The sequence below is a fragment of the Ammospiza nelsoni genome, chromosome 11 (assembly GCF_027579445.1).
Source record: "Ammospiza nelsoni isolate bAmmNel1 chromosome 11, bAmmNel1.pri, whole genome shotgun sequence".
NCBI lineage: Eukaryota > Metazoa > Chordata > Aves > Passeriformes > Passerellidae > Ammospiza > Ammospiza nelsoni.
This window is the reverse complement of record NC_080643.1, coordinates 16,770,318-16,794,656: the sequence shown is the minus strand read 5'-3', so window position 1 is coordinate 16,794,656 and position 24,339 is coordinate 16,770,318. Positions and strand designations below refer to the sequence as shown.

The following is a 24,339-nucleotide window of genomic DNA, read 5'->3' as shown; positions in this document are numbered from 1 at the left end:
TGCCTCATGCCTCACGGCCACCCTGGCCACGGGCTGGATGTGGCTGGGAGAAGGACTTTTAGCAAAAGCCTCCTAAACATCCCAAGGTCAGAGGGCCATGGTGGGACTCGGGGTGCAAAGTGGGACCTTGGTGTGGCAGGCAATGGGGGATGGTTCCACATGAGGGTGGCCACAGCAGCACCATTGTGCAGATGCCCTCCTTTCACTGACAAAGCAACAGTGGGTGCCCCCTCCTCAGTGTCTCCCATGAGGTGGGTGCCCCAGGAGTGGGCGGGGGGACACCTCACCCATGCAGGGGCATGAGGGTGCTGCCAATCTGGGGCACAGCCCCCTCAAAGACACAGCCTCAGCCAGGGAAAAAATATAATTAGTTTTTAATGAGTGATTTGAGCATCCAAGAGGCTGGAAACTCCACGGGAGCCCTGGGAAGGCCAGGCCACCCAACAACACCCACTGGGTATGGGGCCCCACAGCACACATCCACTGTGGGACTGAGCCCAGACCCCAGAGCTCAGACTCATCACTGTGGGGCTGAGCCTCTCACCACCCAGCCAGCACAGGACTGAGCCCCAGCATCCTGTGGTGCAGGACCAATCCTGGGGAGCAGCCAGCAGGGTCTGGGTGTGAGCCATGGGAGAGCACTCCATGGCACCCAGCTGCCTCCCAGCGCCCATCCCATAGGGAGGGTGCCCCATAGCATCTGCCTGCACACTGCATCCCTCCTCAGGGTAGTGTGCCTATGGTGCATGGGGGCCTGGGAGACCCCATGGTGCAGGGAATCCCATCAGCACACAGATGTGTCGTCGTCCTCCTCTTCTTCCTTCTCTTCTTCTTCCTCCTCATTATGTTTATCCTCATCCTCGCTATCAGGCAGCTGCCCCGGGGGAGCAGGGGGAAAGGCAGGACCCCAGTCCAGGTTGGTGTAGGTGACAGTCAGGTTGACATAGTGCTCCCCATCCAGTGTGGCCAGGACACGCTCCAGCTCGCCCACCAGCCCGGTGAAGGACGGCCTCTCCTCGGGCGCCGGCGCCCAGCAGCTCAGCATCACGCGGTACCTGCAGCCACACCCAGTCAGGGCTGCAGCCCCGGGACAGCCCCTGCCACCCCGCCCAGCCCAGCTGCACTCACAGGCTGTCGGGGCAGTGGGAGGGCTGTGGCAGGCGCCTCCCCTGCAGCAGGTAGTGGGCCATGTCGTAGGGGTCCACCCCGGCGTACGGCGCTGCCCCGCGTGTCAGCAGCTCCCACATGAGCACCCCGAAGGACCACTGCCGAGGAGAGAGCTGCCATGGGGCACAGGCAGGATGGAGATGGGGGACGGGACGGGGAGGGGAGGGGGTCATGCCTACCACATCAGACTTGGTGGTGAATTTTTGGGTCTGGAGGCTCTCCAGCGCCATCCACTTGACAGGCAGCTTGGCGTGGCGGTGCTGCTGGATGCTGTAGTACTCCTTGCCGAACACGTCCCGCGCCAGCCCAAAGTCAGCCACCTTTACTGTCAGGGTCTCGTCCAGCCTGCAGGACACCAGGAGGAGGTAGGGACTCCTGGGCACCCCCAGACCCCGGCGGGTACCCTGGGGGGGAGGTCTGGAGGGCACAGCCGCACTTACATGCAGTTCCTGGCTGCCAGGTCCCGATGCACAAACTTCTTCTGGGCCAGGTACTCCATGCCCAAGGCCACCTGCAGCCCGAAGCCGATGAGCTCCTTCATTGTGGGGCTCTGTGAGATGGGAGTGGTGAGCACGGAGGCCTTGGCACCCATCACTGCCCGCCGCCCTTGGGGTGCCCCCTACCCGCTCCTGGCTGCGGATGAACTGGCGCAGGTCCCCGTGGCGCATGTAGGGCAGGACGACGAGGGGCAGCCCGTGGCGGGGCAGGCACACCCCCAGCAGCGAGAGCACCTGCGGGTGGTGGAAGCTCTTCATGAGGATGCCCTCGCGCAGGAACTCCTCCACCTCCTCCAGGTCCGTGATGCCTGCGGAGAGCCGAGCTGTGGCCGTGCCGCTGCTGTGCCAGGGGGGGACGCACGGGAGGGGGAGCTACTCACGGTGCAGGGACTTGACAGCGCAGTGCAGGTCCCCGAGCAGAGGGTCCGTGTAGGTGCCATGGTAGACGCTGCCAAAGTGCCCTGCAGGGACGGGAGGCACAAAGCTGGCACCACACACTTCGGGCAGGTGAGGCCACAGCCGAATCGGGGTGCCTAGGAGTCACCTTTGCCGATGACCTGGTGGCGGTGGGTAACAAGCCGCTCCTCGGGGATGAGGATGTCCTTCACTTCCTCCAGCAGCTCCGGCCGCAGATCCTCCAGGCAGCAGGACGTGGCCCTGAGCAGGGGCATGGGGGATCCCCCGCCCGCCGCACCAGCCCCAGCCCCAGCACTGCCATTGGCACCGGTGACTCGCGTGCGGGGCCCCACGGGCCCGGGAGTGCCCGCCGTGCTCAGCACTGCCGGGACAGGCAGAGGCGGGTGAGGGCTGGCAGCACCCAGCACCCACACCCCAGCACCCACCGGCGGCTCCCACTTACCCAGCACCTCTCTGTAGTCCACGCCGGGGCGCTGGGTGGTGACGGGGGGCTCGCTGCGGCTGGGCTGCGCCAGCAGCTCCAGGTTCTCCGTCCCTGCAGGCAGCAATGGGGTGGGTACGGGGTGGCGTGGCAGGGTCTGGGGCATCAGTGTGCCCGGCGAGCACGGCACTCACCCCGCCTCTTCTTCCAGCGCCAGCGGAACAGCACGGCCGCCAGCACGCAGCAGAGCAGGAAGGTGATGCCGGTGCCCAGAGCCAGGCTGGCGGCCAGGTCCAGCGATGTGGGGGGGGACAGAACCCAGCCCAGCGCCTCGCAGGCTCCGTTCACACACACCTGGAGGATCAGGGGCTCAGCAGGGATGGGGTGGGGAGCACTGGGGCGGGTGTTTGCCCACCCGGGGGGTTCCTACCTCCACGGGGGCCCCGGCGGGGGGCAGGCGCAGCTCGCGGGGCAGGCGGCATGTCACCTCGTTCTTCAGGACGCTGGGGTGGCAGTCCAGGCCCCCCACCGTCATGGTGATGTTCATGCAGGTGGCCACGGCATCCAGCCCCAGTTGCTGCCCAGAGAGAGCACCGTGAGCTCGGGGGTCCTGGCAGTGGAACCCCTGCTCCGGCTCACCCCGCTGCCCCACGTACGAGCACTTCGATCTCATCCTCGCCGGGCTTGAGGCGGAGCCGCCTGCCCTCCTGCTGCAAGGGGTACAACTTGGGCCGGGAGTAGTAACGGAGGCGGAAGAGCCAGCGGCCATCGGCGCCGTCCAGCAGCACGCTCAGGTTCCCCGGCACCACCTCCACGTTGCTCTCGAAGGGGAAGGCTGGGCTGTGGCACAGCAGCCGGTCCGGTGCCAGCGGGTCCTTACACTCCTGTGGGCAGGGAGGTGCTGAGCTGGGCTCGGGATGTGCCCGGGGGATTGCCCAGGTGGGGTGGGCAGGGCCGGGGGGCGATGGCCCCGCACCCCGGTGCTCACCGTGGCTTGGGTAACCACACCAGCGGCTTCAAAGCGGATCTTGGCGCGATACACGGAGTCCAGGTGGGTGCCGATGATGGTGAGCAGCGAACCCCTGCAGTGGGCAGGGATCAGGTTCCCCGGGGTGCACATGGTCCCCAGGGTGCCTGCAATTGCCAGCACCAGCACGTGGTCCAGCCCAGGGCAGTGGCAGGACAGGGCTGTCCCTCACCCCGGGGAAGGCAGCCAGGCACTCACTCATAGCTGCAGCTGGGGACGACGGCGGACACGGCGGGGTCCGGGCGGTACTGGAAGGGCACGGGGGCCGGGAACTCCTGCCCGTCAATCCACAGGGCTACCCGGGCTGCACCCAGGCCCTCGGCGGCGGGAGCCGTGCATTGGATTGTCCCATTGTCCTGCCTGGAGACACGACAGCCGTGTCTGGGGGCAGCGGGACTGCAGGGGCTCCCCGTGCCCGTCCCGTGCTGGGGACGCCGCAGTGCCAGGGGCAGGGCAGGGGCGTACCTGGGCTGCCCACTCAGGGCACACTCGGAGCCATTGACCATCACCCGCCAGCTGCTCCCTGCCGAAAGGTGTTTGCCATGGAGTGAGAGGTGGGTGCCACCCCCCCGGGGGCCGAACGGGGGGTGCAGGGCACTGACGTGGGGCTCCTGAGCAGAGATGGGGTCAGTGGGACAGGTGAAGGAGCCAAACCCCCCCGACCCTGCCAGGGGCACTGCCGGTGTGGAACCGTACCACGAAGACGAAGCCACCGAGGGTGGAGGAGCCGTAGACTCGGAAGCCAGAGGGTCTGGGGGGCTCCTCCACAGTGAGCACCACGTCGGCTGGGCCCCCCAGGGCTGCCGGGCCCCCCGGCTCCAGCTCACACACCAGCACATCCACAAACTCCTTGCGGCGGGAGGTGGGTAGGGATCTGTGGGACAGCGACAGGGATCAGCCACAGGCCGGGGGCAGCCCCAGAGCCCTCCTTGCTGCTGTTCTCTCCCAGCCCCGCTGCGCACCTGAAACTCTCGCTCTCCTCCGGCAGCACGGTGCAGCCTCGCCGTCCCACTGCCACCCGGCAGGCACCGCGGGGGCTGCGGCAGGGATCGGGCTCCAGGCGGGAGCGGAAGGTCATTCCACAGAGCGTCACCCGTGTCCGACCCTGCAGCGGGGCGCTCCGGGGATGGAACTGTGGGAGAGGCACCCCTATCACCCCAAAGTGCAGTGACTGTTGTGGGTCATACCTTCTCTGAGGAGCACAGCATCCGTCCCCGGGAGGGGGTCCCCCCACACGCCACCCCATTTGAGTGCTGGGAGCTGTGAGGAGCAGGGGGACACAGCGCAGACCTACGTCGGTGAGGACGGGTGGGCAGCTGTCCTGGACCCAGCGGCCGGGGCACTCGTGGCGGCGCCTGCACCCATCCCCACACCAGCCACAGCCCATGAAGCGCTCGGCCCGCAGGCAGCGCTGGCACGTGGAGAAGTGGTGACAGCCAGGGCCAGTGACGTTCAGGAGCCACACCTGGGGATGGAGAGTGGAGGTGAGTGGGACACATGGAGCTCCATGCCCACCCCATGCCCCTCAGAGCCCCCACTCACCCTGGTGCCAGCAGTGAAGAACAGCGAGCGGCTCTGCAGCCCCATGGCACCGCGCACTGGCCCTGGCTCTCCCAGGGAGAAGTTGGACAAGGTCAGAAGGTAGGAGCTGGAGCGCTGGAGCACCATCTGCAGCAGGGCAGAGCATGGGGCTGAGCATACCCCACAGCCTGCCAGCACCTGCCATCCCACCTGACCCCCCCATCCCACCTGGAAGACGCGTCCTTCTGCTGTGCCCAGGTGGGCCACAGTGACATCCCCCATGGCGGTGACGAAGAGGGAGGTGAGCACGACACCTGTCAGCTGCCCGTTGAACAGGTCCACTTTGTGGGAGGCAGCAGGGACGAGGGTGGGCTGATCCCAGCAGCCAGTGTTGACCACCGGTGCTGACAGGTTCACCTGTGGCCAAACATGGGGTGAGTGACTTGAAGCTGGCCCTCGCACTCCGACTCCCACACCCTCACAGGCAGGCACCAGCTTGATCTGTGAGATATTTTGGGGCAGCACCAGATTGCTTAAGTTTCCCTCCAGGCTGGGAAAATTTTGGAGAATAAACCACATTGGCAGGCCTTTCCTCAGTCCCCTATGTGGAGTCAGATCCTTCCCTCCCTTCCCACCCCATCTGGATATAGTTACTTGTGCTGGCACCACAGGATGCTCACTCCAACCCCAGTGTCCCCTGAGCCCTGGAGCTCAGCAAGGGGCTGGGGTGGAAGAGGGACACCAGGAGCCATGGGGTCCCCACTGGACACTCCCAATGCAGAGGGACTCAGGTCCCCTCTGAGTTTCTCCTGCTACAGAGTGAGTCAGCCGCAGTGAGCTGTCTGCCCTGTGCAGGAAGAGGAGGGGATTTGGCTGCACCTTGCCCTGAGCCTGGCTGAGGACACCAAAACTCGTGTCATGTGCTGGGACGAGGGGGCCCTGCCAGAGTGCCCACCCATCTGCATCCTGGCTGTGCCGGGGCTTGTACCTGGGACACGGTGTTCCTGCCCCGCGGCCGTGGCCGACGAGGAACCCCGGTGACTAATTGCACTTCCGCCTGCGGTTTATTTGCCCACAGAAGGCGGTGGCTGGGGGACAAGGCAGGAGCAGCCCGCACCTCAAACATCCAGCCTGCCAAGCACCGAGGCCCTGTGGCTTTCCCGCCCCCCACACATAAACAAGCTGGAGAGGGTGGCTGGGGTCCAGGGACAGTCACTACGGGGGCCAGAGCTGAGGCTGCCGGGGAGGCCATACCAGGAGAGGAACTGGCCCAAGGCATGACATGTGGCAGTGTGCCCATGTGCTGGCACATGTACCATGGGGGCGTCACAGGATCCCCACCCTCACCTGGCCTCCTCGGTGCAGCCGGGGCTGCCGGAACACAGCAGCCCGTGCAGTAGGTGGTGGGTGGATGCTGGGCTGACTCACACCTGGGTGATGCCGCTCTCCCCCTGCCCTGCCCTGCCCCACCCCACCCCACCATCCACCCCGCTATACCAGTGTTTCCCAGCTCCTGAACCCACTCTCCCACATCCCAGCCAACCCCCAGGGTCCCCGGGCAGGACGCGGCGCAGGGTGGAGCACTCACATTGTGTGGGCAGTACTCCACCGGCTGGAAGAAACTGAGCCCCCGCCTCAGCGGCTGGTGCCCGGTACCGCAGCACTTCTTCATGCCCTCCTCCATGGCCTGGTTGAGGAGGCGCAGGGGGAAGGCGCAGACGGCTGAGTTCTCCTGTGGCACCGGGCTCTCCGGGTGGCTCTCGGCGAAGGCGCCGAAGAGCACCGTGTCGGTGTCGTTGATGCCGAGGTCGCGGGCCAGCCGTGCGCCGGGCTGGGCAGTGTGGGCTGCCTGCAGCACGTTGTAGGCGATGTCCCTCTCGGCATCCTCCTCGCCGCTGCGCCGGCGCCGGCGCTTGGACTCAAAGCGGCAGTCGAGGACGAGCTCGCGGTAGCGGCGCAGGTGACGCTCGTGGGTGCTGAGCCGCGCCAGGCGCGTGTGGTACGCGGCTGATCCCGGCTGCTCGGGCTGCACCATCAGGAAATACACGTGGTCCCCGTCGGCAAAGGAGTGCACGTAGTGGATGGTGTAGTTGTCGCGGTACTGTGGCAGCACCGTCAGCCACTGGAAGTCATTTGAAAAGCCATCCAAGGTGCCCTTCAGGCGTCGGATGGACACCGACTGTGGGCTGTACCGTGCTGCCACACTGCTGTCAATGGTGGAGCCGAGGTAGAAGATAGAGGCGTAGGAGGTGGCCACCACAGTGGCACTGGTCCCCAGTGGGCTGACCACACAGTCAGGGCAGAAGGCAGGGCTGTTGCCCGTGGCCGAGTACAGGCAGTGTGTGGCTGTGATGGCCACCTTACCGTCCCACACCTCCAGCTGGTGCTGATAGCACAGCCCATGCTGTGCTGTGCCGCAGCTGTACAGCCATGGCTCCAGTGGGTCCAGCAGCAGGAGGACATTGTCCGTGTCCTCAGGGCCATCTGTGGTGGCTGGGCACAGGCGACAGATCTCACACTTGGCACTGCCCACTGGGCCGGTGACAAGGACAGAGAGCAGGCGCAGCTCAGGGCTGACCAAAAGAATGCGGTTGCGGACGGCCACAAAGACAGCAACTGGGCCATCGGAGTCGGTGAAGACAGCAACATTCTGGATGGGGCTGCCAACATCGAGGCTGGGCAGTGTGTAGGGGATGGAGAAGTTCCTGGTGGAGCTGTAAGGGATGCGGGGACACTGCCAGGCACCAGCACCCAGCAGGGCCAGGGCGAGCAGCAGCCAGAGGCACACACAGCACAACAGGCCCATGCTGTGCAGTGCCACTGGTGTAGGGTTATCGACAGTGCTCAGCACCCAGCAGGCTCAGAACGGATGGAGGATGGGCCACCATTGCATCTGCCAAAATAAAAAAGGAAGGGTTTTACTCGCTTATTTTAGGTGAGGGCCTGGGCACAGCCACAGCTGGGTGTCAGTTGGGGCTGCCAGGGTTCCCAGGGGCCAGATGACGATGGGTAGTGCCGAGGGAGGATCAGTCACACCAAACCTCTTCCAAAATACCACGAGTAGGAGGTGATGCCAAGCTGCCTGTGGCAGAGGGACAAATCCTGCCTTCTGCCACCTACAGACGCTGCCTGTCACCCCGGGGCATCTCTGCCCTGCAATGACCCATTCCGGGGACTGCGACAGGGACCCTCCCAGCCCCCGGGACAGCAACAGGGACCGGGGATCCCTGCGGGACTAGGACAAAGCCCCCGCCAGCCTCCCGGGAACGGGACCCCGAAGTACTCCCGGCCTCCACCCCCGGCCCCGCCGCAGCTCACCAGGTCCGGGATCTCCACTGGCTCCGGCTGCCCCTGCCCCATCCGTCCAGTCCGGTCCGGTCCGGTCCGATCCGAGCGGTGCCGGGCGGCAGGGCGCTCACCTGGGCGCTGCCGTGCCGTGCGGTGCCGTGCCGTGCCGGGACAGGGCGGAGCGGGGCCGGGACAGAGCAGGCGAGGCGGGACGGGGTGGGCGGGACGGGGTGGGTGGGTCCCGCCGCCCGGGGCTCCCCGAGGGCCGGCACCGGCACACGCAGCCCGGGGGTGTGCGGGGGAACGAGGAGATCGGGGCACCGCTGGGCACTCCCGGGGAGAGGCACGGCTGGGCAGGGTGCCCGAGAGGGGCACGGCTGTGAGTCGGGGCCGCTGATCGGAGCACGGGTGGAGGGCTGGCACTCTGCCTCGCTGCAGGTCCGGGGGGCCGTCGGGGATTCCCCGTGGCTGGGAGGTGGCTGCCAGCAGCATCCCTGGGTGCGAGTGGGGTCCTGCAATGCCGATACCCCGTGGCCCCTCGGCCGCAGCCCCCAGCCCGCTGTCACAGGGCAGCTGTGAGGGTTATTTCTGTTGTGCCCATTCTGTTTCTCATGTCCCTTCTCTCCCTGTCTGCCTGCAGTGGCAGGAGGTGCCAGCACCTCTGGGAGTGACTGCTGTTCGTAGGGATGTGGGAAGAGTCTTTACATCCGGATTCACGGGCATGGATTTGCCCTCCAAGTGCCCTGCTGCGCTCAGAGGCTGGGCCGTGAACCCCAGCTTTGCACGTGGACCTTTCCTCCAGGTGAGCGGGGTGCTGGCGACTTTGGTCCCAGGAGGGGCTGAGCCTGCCGAAAGTGCCCTGTGCCTGCCGCCGGGCCAGCCCCGGCCCCCAGGCTCCCGCCCCGCGTTGTGCAAGGCCCGGCAGTTCCGCTGGCTCCGGGCCTTACCCAAGAGCTCCTTCCTCCGGCTGCGCCTCTCGGTTTCGACATGAGCTGGCCGGGGCCAGCTCAGCCCGGGGATTTTGCCGCTCCCAATCTCCAGTCAGCGCCGCCTCCTGCCAGCACAACCCCGGCAGCCCCGCACCGCTCCCCGGCAGCTTTCCTGGCTCCCAGCGGATCCCCGGGGCTGGACTGCACCGTACCAAACTTGGAGCAAACTTCCCGCCCAGCTTGGTCATCCCCCCACTCCAGTGAACATACAGGAATGCGACAAGACTCAACTTAGGGTCCAGATAATGTTTATGAGCAAAGACAAGCGATTACACTCTGGCAGGAGCATAAATACAGGAGCAGATCCCTGTGCTAGCCCTGCCGGATCCTTCCCAGCTCCCTCTGTGCCGGGGTGTCACCCTGCTGGCTCTGCCCCTCCTCTGATACCTACTCCAGGACTATTCAGACAGCCCCAAAACACGGAGTTGGGCTGTTCACAGGTGCTCAGCCCCACACCAGTGCCTGGGGTGGCCAGGGAGGTGCAGGAAGCTCAGTAGCTGGCTTGAGGGGCTGAGTTTGGGGGACAGGTGCTCCCGTGCCAAGGGGAAAACTCTCCATGGGCTGGGGAGCTCCATGGCCCTGTACTGGGGGGGTCTCCAAGGAGATGTGTTTGAGCTGCCCCTTTAGGATCCACAAGCCACAGCCAGAACCATGAGCCCCTAAGCAGCCTGACAAACACCTCGGCACCTTGGCTCTCTGGAGCTGCCCTGTGTCCCTGTGGTGAGGTGGGCAGGACCCTGCTGACCCACCCTGCCTGCCAGCATCCCCAGGGACAGACACCCTTTTCACAGCCACAGTGGGAAGGGTCCAGGCTCATACAGATGCCAGGGGGGCAAACCCACTCTGGGGCTGCAGAGGCTCCCTGGCACTTGGGGGGTCCAGATCCCCCAAGGCAGGGAGAGGAGCAGTGTGTGCCCCAGGCCAGCCCTGTCCCTTGCCTGGACAGTGTCACCTGCCATCTGCGGGCACAGCAACATAGGGCTCCCCTGAGTGCTGCCACATCTCCCCTGGGGACCCCCACCCTTGGCACAGCCACAGGATGTCAGAGAAGGGAGGTGCCAGGCACAGGGAGCACTCTGCTCCCCTCTAGTAACCTGGGGTACCAGCAGCCCCATTCCAGGACCCTCACAACAAGGATGGAGCTGAGGACTGTGGAGGAAGAGCAGGCCCCCCAGCTGGGGCACTGCCTGCAGCTGAGAGAAAGTCCTGTTCATCCCCTTCCCTTTCCTGTGCACCCCATCTCTACCAACCAGGCTGGACAGTCCTGCAGGTGGGGTTTCCCTGTGCTCTGGGGTCCCACCATGCCCTCTCCCCTGGACACACAGCCCGGGAATCCCTGGGAATGGGCTCCCCAGCACAGCGGGGGCTCTCCCAGCTGCCTCCATGCCCTGGGTGATGCCCTCAGTACGTCTGGGGCGTGAGGATGAAGAGTCGATCTTCCTCCTTGCGGATCCACTTCATGAGCTTGTTGACAGCATTGATGGCACCGGCCTTGGTCCCCAGGGGACTGTAGCACACGTAGAGCTCAAAGGCATTGGTTACCTGGGAGAAGGACAGGACACGTGCTGCGACCAGGACTGTGCCCCACCTGGGGCTGGCACTCCTTCTTCCCCCCATGGGCTACCAGCAATGGGCAGAGGGGCTCCAGTGCAGGGACACAAAGTGGCAGTGGGGTATCCTAAATGGGTGGCATCTGGTTTGCTCAGAAGTGGGAGAACCAAACCCTGGGGTTTGCCCCACAGTGGGTTTTTCGACAGGGCGTGGCACAACCTTTGGTCCTGGAATTTACCAGCTCCCACTGCTACCCCTGCCTGTCCCTCCCTCCCACAGGGGCAAGCTCACCCCCAAAAGGACCATGCATAGGCTGGGGTCCTCCCTGGGGGCCACGGTGCTGGTGCTGTGCAGTGTTACCACCCCCTTTCCCCACCCTGCAGGGCCACAAAAGACAGGCTCACCAAACCCCACCTACGGCCTTACCCATGCCAGGAGGTTCTCGCGGGGGCCTGTGAAATAGATGTTCTTCAGGGGCCGTGAAGAGTTGTGGGCCCGACTGTGCAGGTACTGGTAAAGCCCCAAGAGCCTCTCCTTCTCCTCCTCCTGCACGTAGGGAGCCTCAATCTCGGGGCTGCAGGAACACAGCAGCCCATTAACCCACTGGAGAAGGGGCTTGGCCCATGCCACGTGCCACGGCCTTGGCCCAGCGCTTCCCCAGGGCCTCACCTGGTGAAGAGCCCGGAGCTCTTGGACTTGTAGATGAAGTGCCGGAGGTCGGGGATGCCCACCTGGGCGACGCTGTAGAAGGGGGTGCGCAGGGCCTCGTGCAGAGCGTGCTGCACCCCCCGCCGCCGCAGCCGCTCCTGGAAGCGCCGCTTGCAGTCGGACACGGTGAAGAAGTCCTCACGGTCAGTGGAGACCAGCAGCAGGCACAGGTCCATCTCCTGCTCCAGGTAGGAGATGTGGGCATGGAAGAAACCGCTGGAGTTGAACTTAGGGAGGCAAATGGGAGTCCAGGCTTCGCCCTCCCGGAAAGAGGAAGAAGAGCTGATGAGGTTAAAGAGCAAATGGAGGTCAATGGGGTGAAGGAACTGATCCTTCTTCCTCACGAGAGACACCAGCTGGTTCCCAGACAGCAGAATGGAAAACACCAGGCTCTTGGCCTTGGCCTGCTGCAGGCTGCTGCTGACAGCGTCCCGGACGCTGGCGGCCAGGGGCAGGCAGCGCACGGCGCCCATCAGGAAGCTGGGGTCGTGGGCCATGAGGTCCAGCAGGTTGTCGGTGATGCGCTCGGAGCCAGCCAGGAGCCGGCGCAGGTCATAGTTCTGCTTCTGCTGGAAGATGTGGTTGAGCTGGGTCCAGGTGAGCAGGCTCAGAATCTGGTAGTAGATGTAGAGCAGCTCGTGGGCAATCTCCTGCTCCGACTGCCGGGTGCGTGCCACTGCCACCAGCACCAGCGGGCTCCTCCGCACGAAGACCACCTTATAGCCATCTGCTTGGGAGGGAGCCCCCGGGGGGCCGGGGGTAGATCTGTGAGCCTGGCTCCCCAGGGCTACAGCCAGGCTGCAGCCTCTCCTCCCAGCAACCCATCTGTCCCTGGGGACAGGTAACATGGCCCATGGTGTCAGACACATAGATGGGCAGGCTGTGAACCCCCAACCCCTCCCCCTTGGGGTGGTACCTGCGTGGATGGACCGGATGGCGTTTTTCTCGGCCTCCAGGAAGGACACCAGGGCCATCATGACGCCCATGGTGCTGGACAGGGCCTCCTCAGAGCCATAGCGGGAGTACACGGGCTTGCCCGCCTCGCTCAGCACGAAGACGTGCTTCCGGTGCGAGCGCCAGGCGTCCATGGTCACGTCCTCCTCCTCCTTCCCCGACAGCACCGAGTCGCGCCGGGCGGTCTGCGGGGATGGCTCCAGCTTCCCCTCCTTGCCCGCCCTCATCTCCTCGTCCAGGTCGAGGGCCATGCCCGTGAGCTGCGTGCTCAGCTCGCTGAAGTCCTTGCTGATCTGCTCCATGCTGCTCGGCTCGGCCGGCTCCCCCCGCCTCTCCTCCGGGCTCCGCGCCACGGCCGCCCCGTCCTCGGGACTGGTCAGGTCCTCGTAGGAGCGGGTGTGCACGAACATGGCTCCCTCCTGGCCCGCCCCTGGGAACAGCGGCCGTGCAGCATCCGTCCACGTGTCCCCCATGTGGGGGAGGGATGCAGAGGGGACCTGCCTCCCCTCCCCATCTCACAGCACCCTGTGGGTGCAGGTCCTGCTGGTGATGAGTGGGCCCCTCTCCCCCTGCCCACAGGGCTGTGGAGGTCCCAGCCCACATGAGGAACCGCTCCTTCCCCCCCCTTGCCTCCCCCCTTGGTGAGCTGTGCTCCATACCTGGCTCTGTGCCCTGTGCCAGCCCCGGCGTGGGGCTCTCGGACCTCTCTGTGTGCTGCCCATCTCCTGGCGCCAGGGACCCATTGGGCACTTCCCAGCTTTTCTTCTTATGGACATCTGCAGCCATTCCTCGGGGCAGGACCTGCATGTGACCCACAGTGTCACCCCTGTGTCCCCTCACTTTCAAAGCAGGCCCTGAACTGCTCTGCTCTCCAGCGGGGCCAGGCCAGCACCCGTGGCCCAATCCCGCTGGCTCAGCAGGCAGCTCCGAGCCCTGGTGAGATGTCAGGAAAGCTGCTCTAATCCAGCAGGATTTCCTCTCTCATGCAGCCCCAGCTCTTTCCAGGCCCTGGCCACGGCACCTTTCATCCAGGCTTGGCCCCGATTTCCCCTGCGAAAGCTGCTCAGGCTCCCTGTGCAGTGAGGGGGAAGGGCCACAGCCCTGGATGGGGCCTGTCCCCACACCTGAGATCCCAGAGGCCTCGTGTTTGCAAAGGGAGGAGTTTATGACCCTCCTGGGCCCGGATTAGGTGGCTGCCATGGGACGAGGCTGGTGGCACTCCTTGTGAGCTGGCACATTTGGCATCAGCCCAGGAGCTGGGTGCCCTCTCCAGCAGAGGCCATGCCTCCAGCCTGCTCCTTCCTCCCTTCCCTGGGGGAAAACCAGCTCAAAAGTGAGCACAAGCAAAAGCAACAGGAGGCAGGCTGGTGAGGAGCCTGTACCTCTGAACCTGGCTGCTGGGGAAGCTCATGGAGCCTGGGCTCTGCTCTGTGCCCCAGCACACCTCCTGCTCCCAAATCCAATCCCACTAACGCTGCACCTGGGGGAGCCAGGCCAGCCCCACAAAGTCCTGTGACAGCCCTGAGTGGATCAGGGCCCTCTCCTTACCAGGGGGAGCTCATGCAGCCCCCAGCCCCAAACCTGTGACAGCTCTAGAGGGTGTTGGGGAACTGGCTCAAAGTTCCTTTGACTTTGGAGTCAAAGCTCTGTTGTCCCCTGGGGAGCTAAATCCTCACCCCACAAAACCCTGTGACAGCTCTGGAGAGTACTGGGGAACCGATAAGGGCTCTGTCCTCACCCGGGGGAGCCTGTGCCAGCCCTGGAGAGTGCCAGGGAGCTTTCTGGGACCCCCTCCGCACCTGGGGTAGCCAGAACCCCCCCTAAAATCCTGTGACAGCCCCAGAGGGTGCAAGGGAGTGGATCGGGGCCCCGTCCTCACCTTTCCTCCTCACCCTGCTGACCTTCCCGTGGGCGGGACTCACCCCAGGACTCTCCCGGCCCAGCACGGACCCACCCCGACCCTTCCCCCTCCGGCGCTGAGGTGTCACCGCTCCTCAGCCCCGGCACGACCCAGGCCCAGGACCCCCCTTAATGACAGCGCGCAGGGACCCACCTCCGCGGCTCCTCCCGGGGCCGCCCTGCAGCCCCCCGGGCACAGCCTAGGCGGGTCGGAAAAGGGCCCGGAGCCGGCGGCGGGCGGTCACCTCCCGCCCTACCGCCGGTCCTGGCCCCGACCGCGGCGACACCCCCGCCATCGCGGCGACCCGCCGCGGGGCATCATGGGAGTTGTAGGCGGTGCGGTCTAAAGGGGATCATAGGAGTTGTAGTCCGTGAGCCCCAAGGACACGGCTGAGAAGGGGCGGCAGGAACCGTGTGATAGAGACTACAATTCCCAGCATCCTCTGGGTGCCCGAGCGGGAGGAGGGAGCCGGAAGTTCCGGGTTCTCGCCGTGGCGGCCGTGGGGCCTGTGCGAGGCGGGAGCGGCGGAGCAGGAGGAGGAAGAGGAGGAGTAGGTGATGAGGGTCTCTCGGGAGATAAAGGGGATCGCCTGGGATAAAGGGGATCTCGCTCAGTGTGGTGGGAGGATCAAAGAGTGTCCCGAGGGGCTCCCGGGGTGGGCTTGCCCGGGGTAGAGGAGGGCAGGCTGCGGGGTCCATGAGGCGGGGGTTTGTGTGTGTGTGTCTGTTTTGGGTCACCCGTGGCTCGGGAACAGAGTGAGGCTGGGCCGGCCCGCTGCGGGCGTGAGGCAGCAGGAACTGGCGCTGCGGGCCCGCAGCTGCGTGCTGTGGGCTCGGTGTCCATCACAACCTCACTCCCTGGTGGGATGTGGTTGTGGGGTTGGGATGCTCGGCCCCTGGCTCAGAATACGATATCCCACACGGAGGTGTTGGGGCCTGCCACGTGTGTATCGCTGACAGCAGCTGTGGTGTTTGTGGCTATCTCAGTGGTGTTCTGAGGCCCTGATCATGATTTGGGCCTTTTTGCACCAGGTCACATGTGTGTCCACCTCGGAATGCTTGTGGTTGTAAAAGGGCTGGACCGAAGTGGGCTGGATTCGTGCTGGGGTGCAGAGGGATCTGATGGGAGCTGTGTGTTAGTGGATTTAATCCCAAGTGATGGGCTAAACGAGATTTTGGGCTGTGAGTAAAGCCTTAGGTGGAGGCAGGATGTGGTCTGGCTCTGGTGGAGGCCACGTAAGGCAGTGATCAGGAATGGCTGGAAGTGATGGCAGTGACCTCCCGTGCTCTGATTTTAAAAACAATTGAGAGGCTGCTGCTGCTGCTGTTGTGTGGTGTTACTTTTGACAGTGCTGCTGAAGGTGAAATTCACTTTCCTGTCCTGGCAGGGTGTTTGTGGTGTGAGTCTTTCCCAACATCCACTGGTTGGGAACAACTTGTGAAGTCCTTTGAAACAAACAAGGTCAGGATAGTAATGGGGTGGGGTGTGTGTTAGGAATTCACCCAATTGTCTCTAATTCATGTTTTTAGAAGCATCATATAGATGAAAAGTATACACATCCTTTTTTTAAAATGAAAATCCTCCACCCTGACACCTATGAGAGCCAAAATGGTTCCCTCTCCTTTCACATGTCAGTGACCTGCTTTTGATATTTTTTCTGAATTAGAGATCTCTATCTAACATTGGATGTAGCTGCCTTTCTTGGCTACTTGCAGTTTCTGTACCTTTGGGGAATGTTTTTTTCTTGTACCTCCTGCAGAACTTAGGTTTCATAGAGGCCTTTTCCTTTCTTCAGCCTTACAAAAACTTTACTGAGTACAGAAAGTTGTTCCACAGCAAACTGCTTCTTCTGCTCTCGTGTGTAGTTCTGTGTTTGATTTCCTCATGCTCTATAAATACGAAGTCTTGGCAAAATCTGTTTGGAGAGAAGCTCTGAATATCAGAGTATTTTTCTGAAAATAGCACCCAGTCTGTCACCAATTACCCTTCTCTCCCCCATATTTGGGAAAAAGATGTGAAGCTGGGTGTAAATTGGTGAGGAGACACTTGAGGGCTGTGCTGGCCCCTTGACAGATGTCTTTATTTAGTCCTCAAGAAGACCAGTTGCTTAGTCTGGTTCAGCTGCACAATCCCCATGATCAAAGATCATTATTTTCCCATAGCAGGATATAAATTGGAAGGAGAGCTCCAAGAGTTTGCTGTCAGGCTTGGCACGTGCAGATTGGGAAGTGGAGTCAGGAGCCTCCCCAGGGGTGTCTGGGGAAGCCCTGGGGAGGGCAGGGGCAGAGTCCTGAGGAAGCCATTGGGTGTAATGCCAGGGAGCATCCGGAGCTCCACCAGCCTCCCCTGGGAGGGCTGTGTGGCCAGCAGTCATTGGAGGAACTAAAACCACAAAGGAGCTTCTCCTTGTTTAGTTGTGCCTTCTGTATCTTCGGTGGAGCCGAGGCTTTGCCTCCAGGAGGTAGAGCCAGCTGGGATAGGAGTAGGGAAGGATGATGCATATCTGCCTCCCAAATGTTCAGGGTAATTGGAACTGCTCATTATTGTCCTAGAGAGCTGTTGCTCTGGGCTCTGCCAGTGACTGGACTGTTTCCAAATCCTCACACACTTGGTTGTGACCAGAGTATGGCAGAACTAATGGGTGCACAGTTCCAAGCACGCAGGTGGCTTTTTGCCACGATCGCTGTTGGCCTGGGGTGTCTTTGGCACACAGCCTCCCTCACTCTGACCTGTCTCCCAGCAGTTACCTGGGAGCTGGGAGGTGGCAGCTGAGCTGGCAGGTACCTGCCCGTGGCAGAAGGGTGAATCCTCACGATGTCTCATCACGGTGTGCTTTTTTTGGAGCAATTGTAGCAGGGTGTACCTTCAGGAGATCCTGGCATCAGTGGAAGCCAGGCTAAGACCCTTCTGTCCCTGTCCTGCAGTTTGCTGTCACCTTGGTTTGTGTGCTTGTGTGGTAAAGCGTATCACTGAAGTGACCTGGGTTAAATATAACTCTCTTGTGAGGGTCATCCGTGGTGCAGACCCAGAAAAGCACGAGCTGGCACAACTCACAGCCGGTGCTTTGCCAGAGGCGCAGGCGGGGAGCAGACCAGGCTGAGTGGGGGCTGTCAGAGCCACTGTTGCTCCCTGTGTTACTGAACCATGACCTCACGCTCCCGGAGGTTGCTGCATGGCCCAGCAGGCCTGTGCCAGGCCTGGTAGCTGTCCAGTGGTATTTTTTTCCTTTTCTGATAATTTGAATATTGTGTCTAAACAGTTTCCAGCTGGCAAGGGATTTTTTTTTTTAAGCGTTGGTGAGGTTGTTGACTTAAGGAGAAGTGGAGTGGGGGAGGGAAATCCAGAAGGGAAGAGCAAGAAATGTGAGGTCTGCAGGCTGCAAAAGATCTCGGATGAAAGGACTGGCTGACAACAGGAACCATCTCCCTTTGCCTGTCCTTGCCATGGAGGGGGTGTGGTCTTAGTTCTCTTAGAAAGAGAACTTTTCCTCCTAGAAAGATGGAGGAAATCCTTGGGACCAGGGCAGTTATTTATCAAGAGCCATGTAAAATGGGAGCAGACTGAGTGGCCAATGGAATGAACCTGTTTCCTTGGCAGTGACGCTGGGGTGGATGGATCAGTGGTGGTTGCACAGGCTGCCTTCCTCAGCCTCTGCATGCTTGGTTTCTGCCAGAACCTGCTGTCCCTGGCTCCCACCTGAGCCTTCCCTGGTGGGCAGTGGACCCTGGCAAGAGCATGGACTCTCTTGGCACAGCAGCAGCTCCCTCAGCTCCTTGGCACAGACAGCTGCCAGCAGCAGCGCCTGGAATTGCTCCCTGGTGGAAGGTCTGTCCTAACCTGCTCTGCTGACCTGCCTCTGCTATGGCAGCGCTGACCTTTGGAAGGCAGAACAAACAGGACTTTGTGTGCCAAGAGCTGCTCCAGCCAGGCCTGGCAGTGACTGTCTGTGCTGTCCTCCGTCCCCTCAGCCACTGGAGGTAAATAATCCCTCTTTGGAACAGTGTCTAAGCCCCAGGTCTCCCAGCCTTGGTCTGGTGGCATGGCAGCCCTCCTGCCCCACTGCAGCTGGACTGGCCAAGCAGGTTTGAGGCCAGCAGGTTGCCATCTGCCTCAGTTTTCTCCATGCTCTGCTGCAGCCTTTTTTTTTCTTTTGGAAAGACAGAAGTACTTCCTATTTCAAGTCCTGGCTTTGGTTATCGCCAGGAAATCCTCACCTTCTCTGCTGGTGGGAGGAAGTGGATGAAATTTTAGATTTCTGTTGAGGCAAGTGTTACTTGCGTCACTCTACTTGATGAGGGCAGCGTTGGAGAACAGTGCCTGTCATGATTTATTGGCAAAACCTCCTCTGTTGTCTACATACTTCTGAGGGCAGAGTATCCATGGTAGACCAAGAATGGCGATAATTTCCTTGAACAGCAAAGAGCTTTTGGCAAAAATAGTTTGGATTAAACATTAATTGCAAACTGTTGTTCGGCAGCGGTCCTTGTTGTTTATAGATGGCGGCGTTCTCACTTTTCTAGCTGCACCCTGAATAGTGTCAGACAGCACAGTATGTTGGAAAGCTCTGTGTTAATCAAAGCAGATATCAAATTGTTTGCCCACCATATTGACAGTTTGATTTCAGGAGTCATTTGGCACTTACAAATTTGAACGTGTAGAAATGCAACACTTGAATTCATTCATGCCCGAGTGTGGTCTTGTATATCTGTGGATCTTGATCAGATGTTACACACACACCTTCTAACCAGCAGTGTTTTTCTCATGTCATGTGTGTTCTTTGCCTTGTGGCTTATCATCATGCTTTTTATTCAACAGGTTGTGGTGTCTGGGTGTTGTTAGAGTGAATTAACCATTTCTGGAAGCCTACCAGACAAGATCAAAATGTGGGGAGACCATCGACAAGGCAACAGAATGGGGTCTTTTCGGTAAGCGCTTCAATGTATGGTTTATTTCAGGAATGTTCTTAAATACAATAAGCCTTGGGAACTCACTGTTTACTGTTTTGGTGGAAGTTATGAGATCTCTATGGAGCTAGTTGTGATGGCCAAAGAACAGACAAGTTAATTGATGGTTTTTGCATTTCTGTGAAGTTTTAAATTTAGTTTTTGGGCAACAGCTGCTTTTAATATTTCAAGTCCTCCACACCACCTTTTCTAGTGATACTTAGTTTAGCTGTTGTGAGCCAATGTGATATGCTGTATGGCTTTTGGTATTATGTGCTGTTAATGCCTGTAAGAGAAGAAAATTAGTTCAGAAATACTGCCACATTTATTGCACACACAATTTTATTAAAATATTGAGAGTTTAATTCTTTCCATGAGGTTAATAAGTCCATATATCATAGAATCACAGAATGGTTTGATTGGAAGGGACCTTAAAGACCATCATGTTCCAAATCCCTGGTGTGGGCAGGGACACCTTCCACTATCCCAGGCTGCTCCAAGACTGTCCAACATGGCCTTGAGCCCTTCCAGAGATGGGGCATCCTTCACTGGGCAGCCTGTGCCAAGGACTCAGCATCCTGACAGGGAAGAATTTACTCCTGGTGTCCAATCTAAACCCACTCTCTTTCAGTTTAAGCCAATTCCCCTTTGTCCTACCACTACATGCACTTGCAAAAAATCTATATCCTCATATACTCCTTCATAAGACATTTTTGAATGTCACTGCAACTGTTCTAAAGATTAATATGCAGCTGACCTGTACAACACAATATTTTTATTAGCTTGTGTTCCTCTGGTGGTTACTTGTGACCTGTGTTTGCAAGAGAGTGCTGGCTGCAAAAATGAAGCCACCAAAATCTAGAATTTTCCTCTGTTGTGCATCATTCTTTCATCCTTTGCTCGTGTGTGCACCTCAGTCCCTTGAAAATCAGTGTGATAAAGGAACTGCTCATGGCATGCCTTAGGTTTCTGCTCTAGGAATACTTCAAATAATTGTCTACTGTAATGTGTTGAGAAAGCTGATAAAAATCAGTATCCTCCAGAACATGTAGTAACAGTGTTAATGAGGGAGGGATTGTGTCTTGTGATTATATCAATTGTGCCGTTCTAATGATTTTTAAGTGGATTTTATTGGCATCGTTCTTTAATGTATTGGGTGGGGAATGCTAACCTTGATCCAAGTTTTAATTGCTATTCTACATGGTGGTGAAATGGACCGGGTGCCTTAGGAAATCTGTGTATGCTTTGATTAATCTTGGTGAGTGATTCTGTAGTGAAACTCAGAGTCCAACATGACTTGCTGTAGTTGCTAAGGAAATGTCCACTGCTTTGGGTAGCATTTGGTGTTATTTTAAAATGTGCTGATACTGTATCATTCTGTTTTTTAAAATATGTATTAGAGCCTTGCTTAGATGAAAAATCAGATAGTTCCAGCCCACAAAAAAAAAAAAAAAAAAAGCCCCATTGGATTTTGAACAACTGCCTTAAGAGGAAAATTCTTCCTGAGTGTTTTTGTGGAGATATTGGGAGAACTCATAGCTGTCAGTCTTGTGAACTCAGTGTAAGACAGTCTGAGGCATGAGCACAGGGATATCTTGGATGTTGATTGTTGGCATAGTCCTGTGAGGCACCCTCAGTGAACTGATGGTTTCAGAATTTTCCAGTTTGGACTGCAGCACAAGGAAGCATAAATGAGTCTTTGTAGCATATCAGTAAAGCCTGTTTGGTAACCTCTGCTTTCCTGTGCCTCAGGATGATGTGTTAATTTAGCTGTTTCCATACTGCCCAGAGAGCTTAAGCTCCTGGGCTCCTCACAGGCGTGTGCTGGTGATGCTAATGAACCAACACACCAGCTGCTGGCACCTCAGACAGCTGCAGAGCTGTGTGCAGTGCAGGACTATGTGGATTGCTACCATCATTAACCCATTAATGTTGCAGGTATTCTCTGTTGAGTGCTTCTGGAAATTGTGCTGAAATGGGAGCACCCAGTTTACTTTCTCACATCTGTCGTATGCTGCCTCATCTTAAACTGCCAAACATCACTATCTTCTGCGGATCTTAGACTGTTACACAGCTCTATAAAAGTTTAGAGAAGAATGTGCTGCTGTGTAGATTTCAGACTCTTAAGCACGTTATGAATAATACTGTCTTTATTTCTACAGTGGGAGCCAAGAAGAAAGGTTTGCTCCCGGGTGGAACAGGGAATATCCTCCTTCCCTTGATAGTCTTGGTCAAGAAAGACACTCTGGCAACTTCTCTGGCAGAAAATCACTTCCTTTTGATATCCAGGGACTCTCAGGCCTCCTCAATCCTCAGTTTGCCAACAGAGAGGAACCTTCTTTCAGCTATGGAGCTAGAGATGGACCACGTAGTGACTTCAGAGGTGGGGATGGGCACCACAATTTCAGGGGCAGGGATTTCCCACCATCTGACTTCCAGGGCAGAGATGAGTCTCAGATGGATTTCAGAGGTAGGGAGCCGCCTCCTTCTGACTACAGGGGCAGGGATATGTACTCTGGAGACTTCCGGGAGAGAGAAGGGCCCCCCATGGACTTCAGGGCTGGGGATGTTCCCTCAGGGGACTACAGGAACAGGGACACGTTCCGCATGAACTACAGGGACAGGGAAGCACACAACATGGATTACAGGGGCAGGGAGGAACCTCCGTCAGACTTCAGGGGAAGGGGGTCTTATGATTTCGACTTCAGAGGTCGAGATGGGCCTCATTCAGACTTTAGGGCAAGAGACATGTCTGAGTTAGACTACAGGGGCAGAGAACATTCCTATTCAGACTTCAGAAATAGGGATGTACCTGATTTGGACTTCAGGGGCATGGGCACCTCTGATCTGGACTTCAGAAACAGGAACGCACCATCGTCAGACTTCAGAAATAGACACAGATCCCGATCTGATCAGGACTTTAGGAGCAGAGATGTGGCTCCTCCCATGGACTTTTCAGATAGGGAAATGCCTCCTGTGGATCAAAGCCTTGTAGATTTTAGACACAACCAACCTAATGTACCTTTAGCAGAAAGGGAGGGCTCCGGTTTAAGCACCAGCAAAAGAGATGAGTCTGCACTTAGTCTAGATAGAAATCCCTTTGGTAGCCAAAAAGGAGAATTCCAACACTCGGAAGCACCAGCCAGAGAAGAGGAATCCCTGGGACTGGGTCTTGAAGATGACACTTCACACAATTTCCAGAATAGCCGTGGACCTCTTCCTACTCTTCAGGACCAAGAAGAGCAACCTCAGACATTTGCTAACAAGCAGCAACAGCAGCAGCTTTCTGGGGGAGAGCAGCAAAGATCCGATGCTGATCTTGGGTTAAAGGGTGAAGGTGACCTGGATTTCCTTGGGAGGCAAGATACAGACTACAGGAACATGGAATATCGGGATGTGGATCACCGGCTGCCGGGGCATCAAATGTTTGATTATGAACATGGCAAATCCTTTGCAGAAGGAAAACCCAGCAAAGATTCTAGGCCCTATAAGAACCTCCAGGTAGGTGTTTTTGTCAATTGATGTCTCTGTTAAATGTGTGTTGGCCAAAGAATGGGAGGAGTTGGGAAGGAGTCTTCATCCATGTTCCAATCACTTCAGTTCTATTCTAATTCACCATCCTTCTCTGAGATCATTCTCTGCTCCAGATTATTTAATGGGCACCCTTTCTATCTCAGAAACATTTCCCAAGTGTTGTTGTTATCTTATTGTATTTCATATTTCTAGAGTCCCATATTCTTGTTATGATATTCTTAAAGTCCATACCTTCATGGCTGGTTTTCTACCATGCAGCTCCTCTCTGCTGTGCAGTTCCTCATGGCTTCACAGAGGCTCCTCCTGGGCTCTCGACCCACCCCCTTTTATCCCAGTTGCCTTCATGAGCTACAGCTGCTGCCCAACCAAGGACCCTGCAGCTGTAGCTCATCCAGAGCAACCAGGACTCACCTATCCAATACATAGGACTCTCACTACATTTCCCCCTTTTTCTATTACTAACAGATGTATTCAAATACAATATTGATACTCAAGTACAATATATTCATTTCCTTTACAATACATGTTTTATCCCAAGACTCAAAGGCCCCATACACCACACAAGTACAATACACACAATCTTCCACAGCTCTTCAGGCTGCTACAGCTCTCAGGCTGTCCTATTTTCCACAGCTCTTCAGGCTGCATACCTCCATCACGTCGGGGTGACCAATTGTTGTTGTTATCTTATTGTATTTCATATTTCTAGAGTCCCATACTCTTGTTATGATATTCTTAAAGTCCATACCTTCATGGCTGGTTTTCTACCATGCAGTTCCTCTCTGCTGTGCAGTTCCTCGTGGCTTCACAGGGGCTCCTCCTGGACTCTAGACCCACCCCCTTTTATCCCAGTTGCCTTCATGAGCTACAACTGCTGCCCAACTAAGGACTTTGCAGCTGTAGCTCATTTAGAGCAACCAGGACTCACTTATCCAATACATAAGACTCTCACTACACCCAAGAGAAGTGCAGTTTAGCAAGTGAGAGTTGCTAAATATGTAGAACCAGATTTGGTTCAGAAAGTCCCCAGGCTGAAAATGACCTGACAGAGGGTTTTGGGGGAAGTGGTTACAGATAAACGTATTTTGTTGTTTTGCCCTGGATGTTGCTTATGAGCAGGATCAGAGAGAAGCTCCTGCCTTGGGTGGGCCTGTGTACTACTATCTCATATATACTTTGTTTTCCTTCGGTTGTCTTGCAAACATGAAGGTAGTGGTAACTACTGAGTTAATAACTTCTATTGAATTTGAATAACTGCTATTGAATTCGAATCTCCCACTGCTGGAAAGCAGAGAGATATGATCTGCCCATTTTATTTTCCTGGAGCTATATCTTCCTATACAGCTCAGTGAGCATGTGAAGAGCTCCTCCAGAGCTCCCTGAATCTCCAGCAGGGGTTAAAGCTTTGAGTCAGGCTGCTTA

General features: G+C 58.4%; 3 protein-coding genes across 5 annotated transcripts in view; 1 reads left to right on the top strand and 2 right to left on the bottom strand.

Annotated features, from left to right (window-relative positions):
• Positions 1 to 616: 616 nt before the first annotated feature.
• MST1R (macrophage stimulating 1 receptor) lies at positions 617 to 7,856 on the bottom strand. Its single transcript, XM_059480212.1, has 20 exons — positions 6,639 to 7,856; positions 5,279 to 5,467; positions 5,072 to 5,197; positions 4,824 to 4,994; positions 4,492 to 4,661; positions 4,226 to 4,403; positions 3,995 to 4,140; positions 3,728 to 3,889; positions 3,491 to 3,584; positions 3,159 to 3,386; positions 2,933 to 3,079; positions 2,697 to 2,856; positions 2,524 to 2,616; positions 2,209 to 2,442; positions 2,045 to 2,125; positions 1,791 to 1,972; positions 1,608 to 1,717; positions 1,347 to 1,512; positions 1,129 to 1,265; positions 617 to 1,055 (listed from the first exon to the last, which is right to left on the bottom strand). The coding sequence occupies exons 1-20, from the start codon at positions 7,854 to 7,856 to the stop codon at positions 785 to 787; spliced, it is 4,263 nt and encodes a 1,420-aa protein (XP_059336195.1). The 3' UTR covers positions 617 to 784.
• Positions 7,857 to 9,558: 1,702 nt separating this feature from the next.
• Positions 9,559 to 14,811, bottom strand: MON1A (MON1 homolog A, secretory trafficking associated). Its single transcript, XM_059480240.1, has 6 exons — positions 14,594 to 14,811; positions 13,200 to 13,341; positions 12,503 to 12,970; positions 11,548 to 12,313; positions 11,305 to 11,452; positions 9,559 to 10,869 (listed from the first exon to the last, which is right to left on the bottom strand). Exons 2-6 carry the CDS (start codon positions 13,324 to 13,326, stop codon positions 10,729 to 10,731), a joined length of 1,650 nt encoding a protein of 549 aa, XP_059336223.1. The 5' UTR covers positions 13,327 to 13,341; positions 14,594 to 14,811; the 3' UTR covers positions 9,559 to 10,728.
• Positions 14,812 to 14,814: 3 nt separating this feature from the next.
• RBM6 (RNA binding motif protein 6) overlaps positions 14,815 to 24,339 on the top strand; it is a 58,825-nt gene continuing 49,300 nt past the window's right edge. For all 3 annotated transcript variants that reach the window (XM_059480237.1, XM_059480238.1, XM_059480239.1), the window contains exons 1-3: positions 14,815 to 14,994; positions 19,256 to 19,365; positions 21,546 to 22,884. In XM_059480237.1, coding sequence (XP_059336220.1) covers positions 19,322 to 19,365; positions 21,546 to 22,884 — 1,383 coding nt within the window. In that variant the 5' untranslated portion in view covers positions 14,815 to 14,994; positions 19,256 to 19,321. The remainder of the gene's footprint in view (positions 14,995 to 19,255; positions 19,366 to 21,545; positions 22,885 to 24,339) is intronic.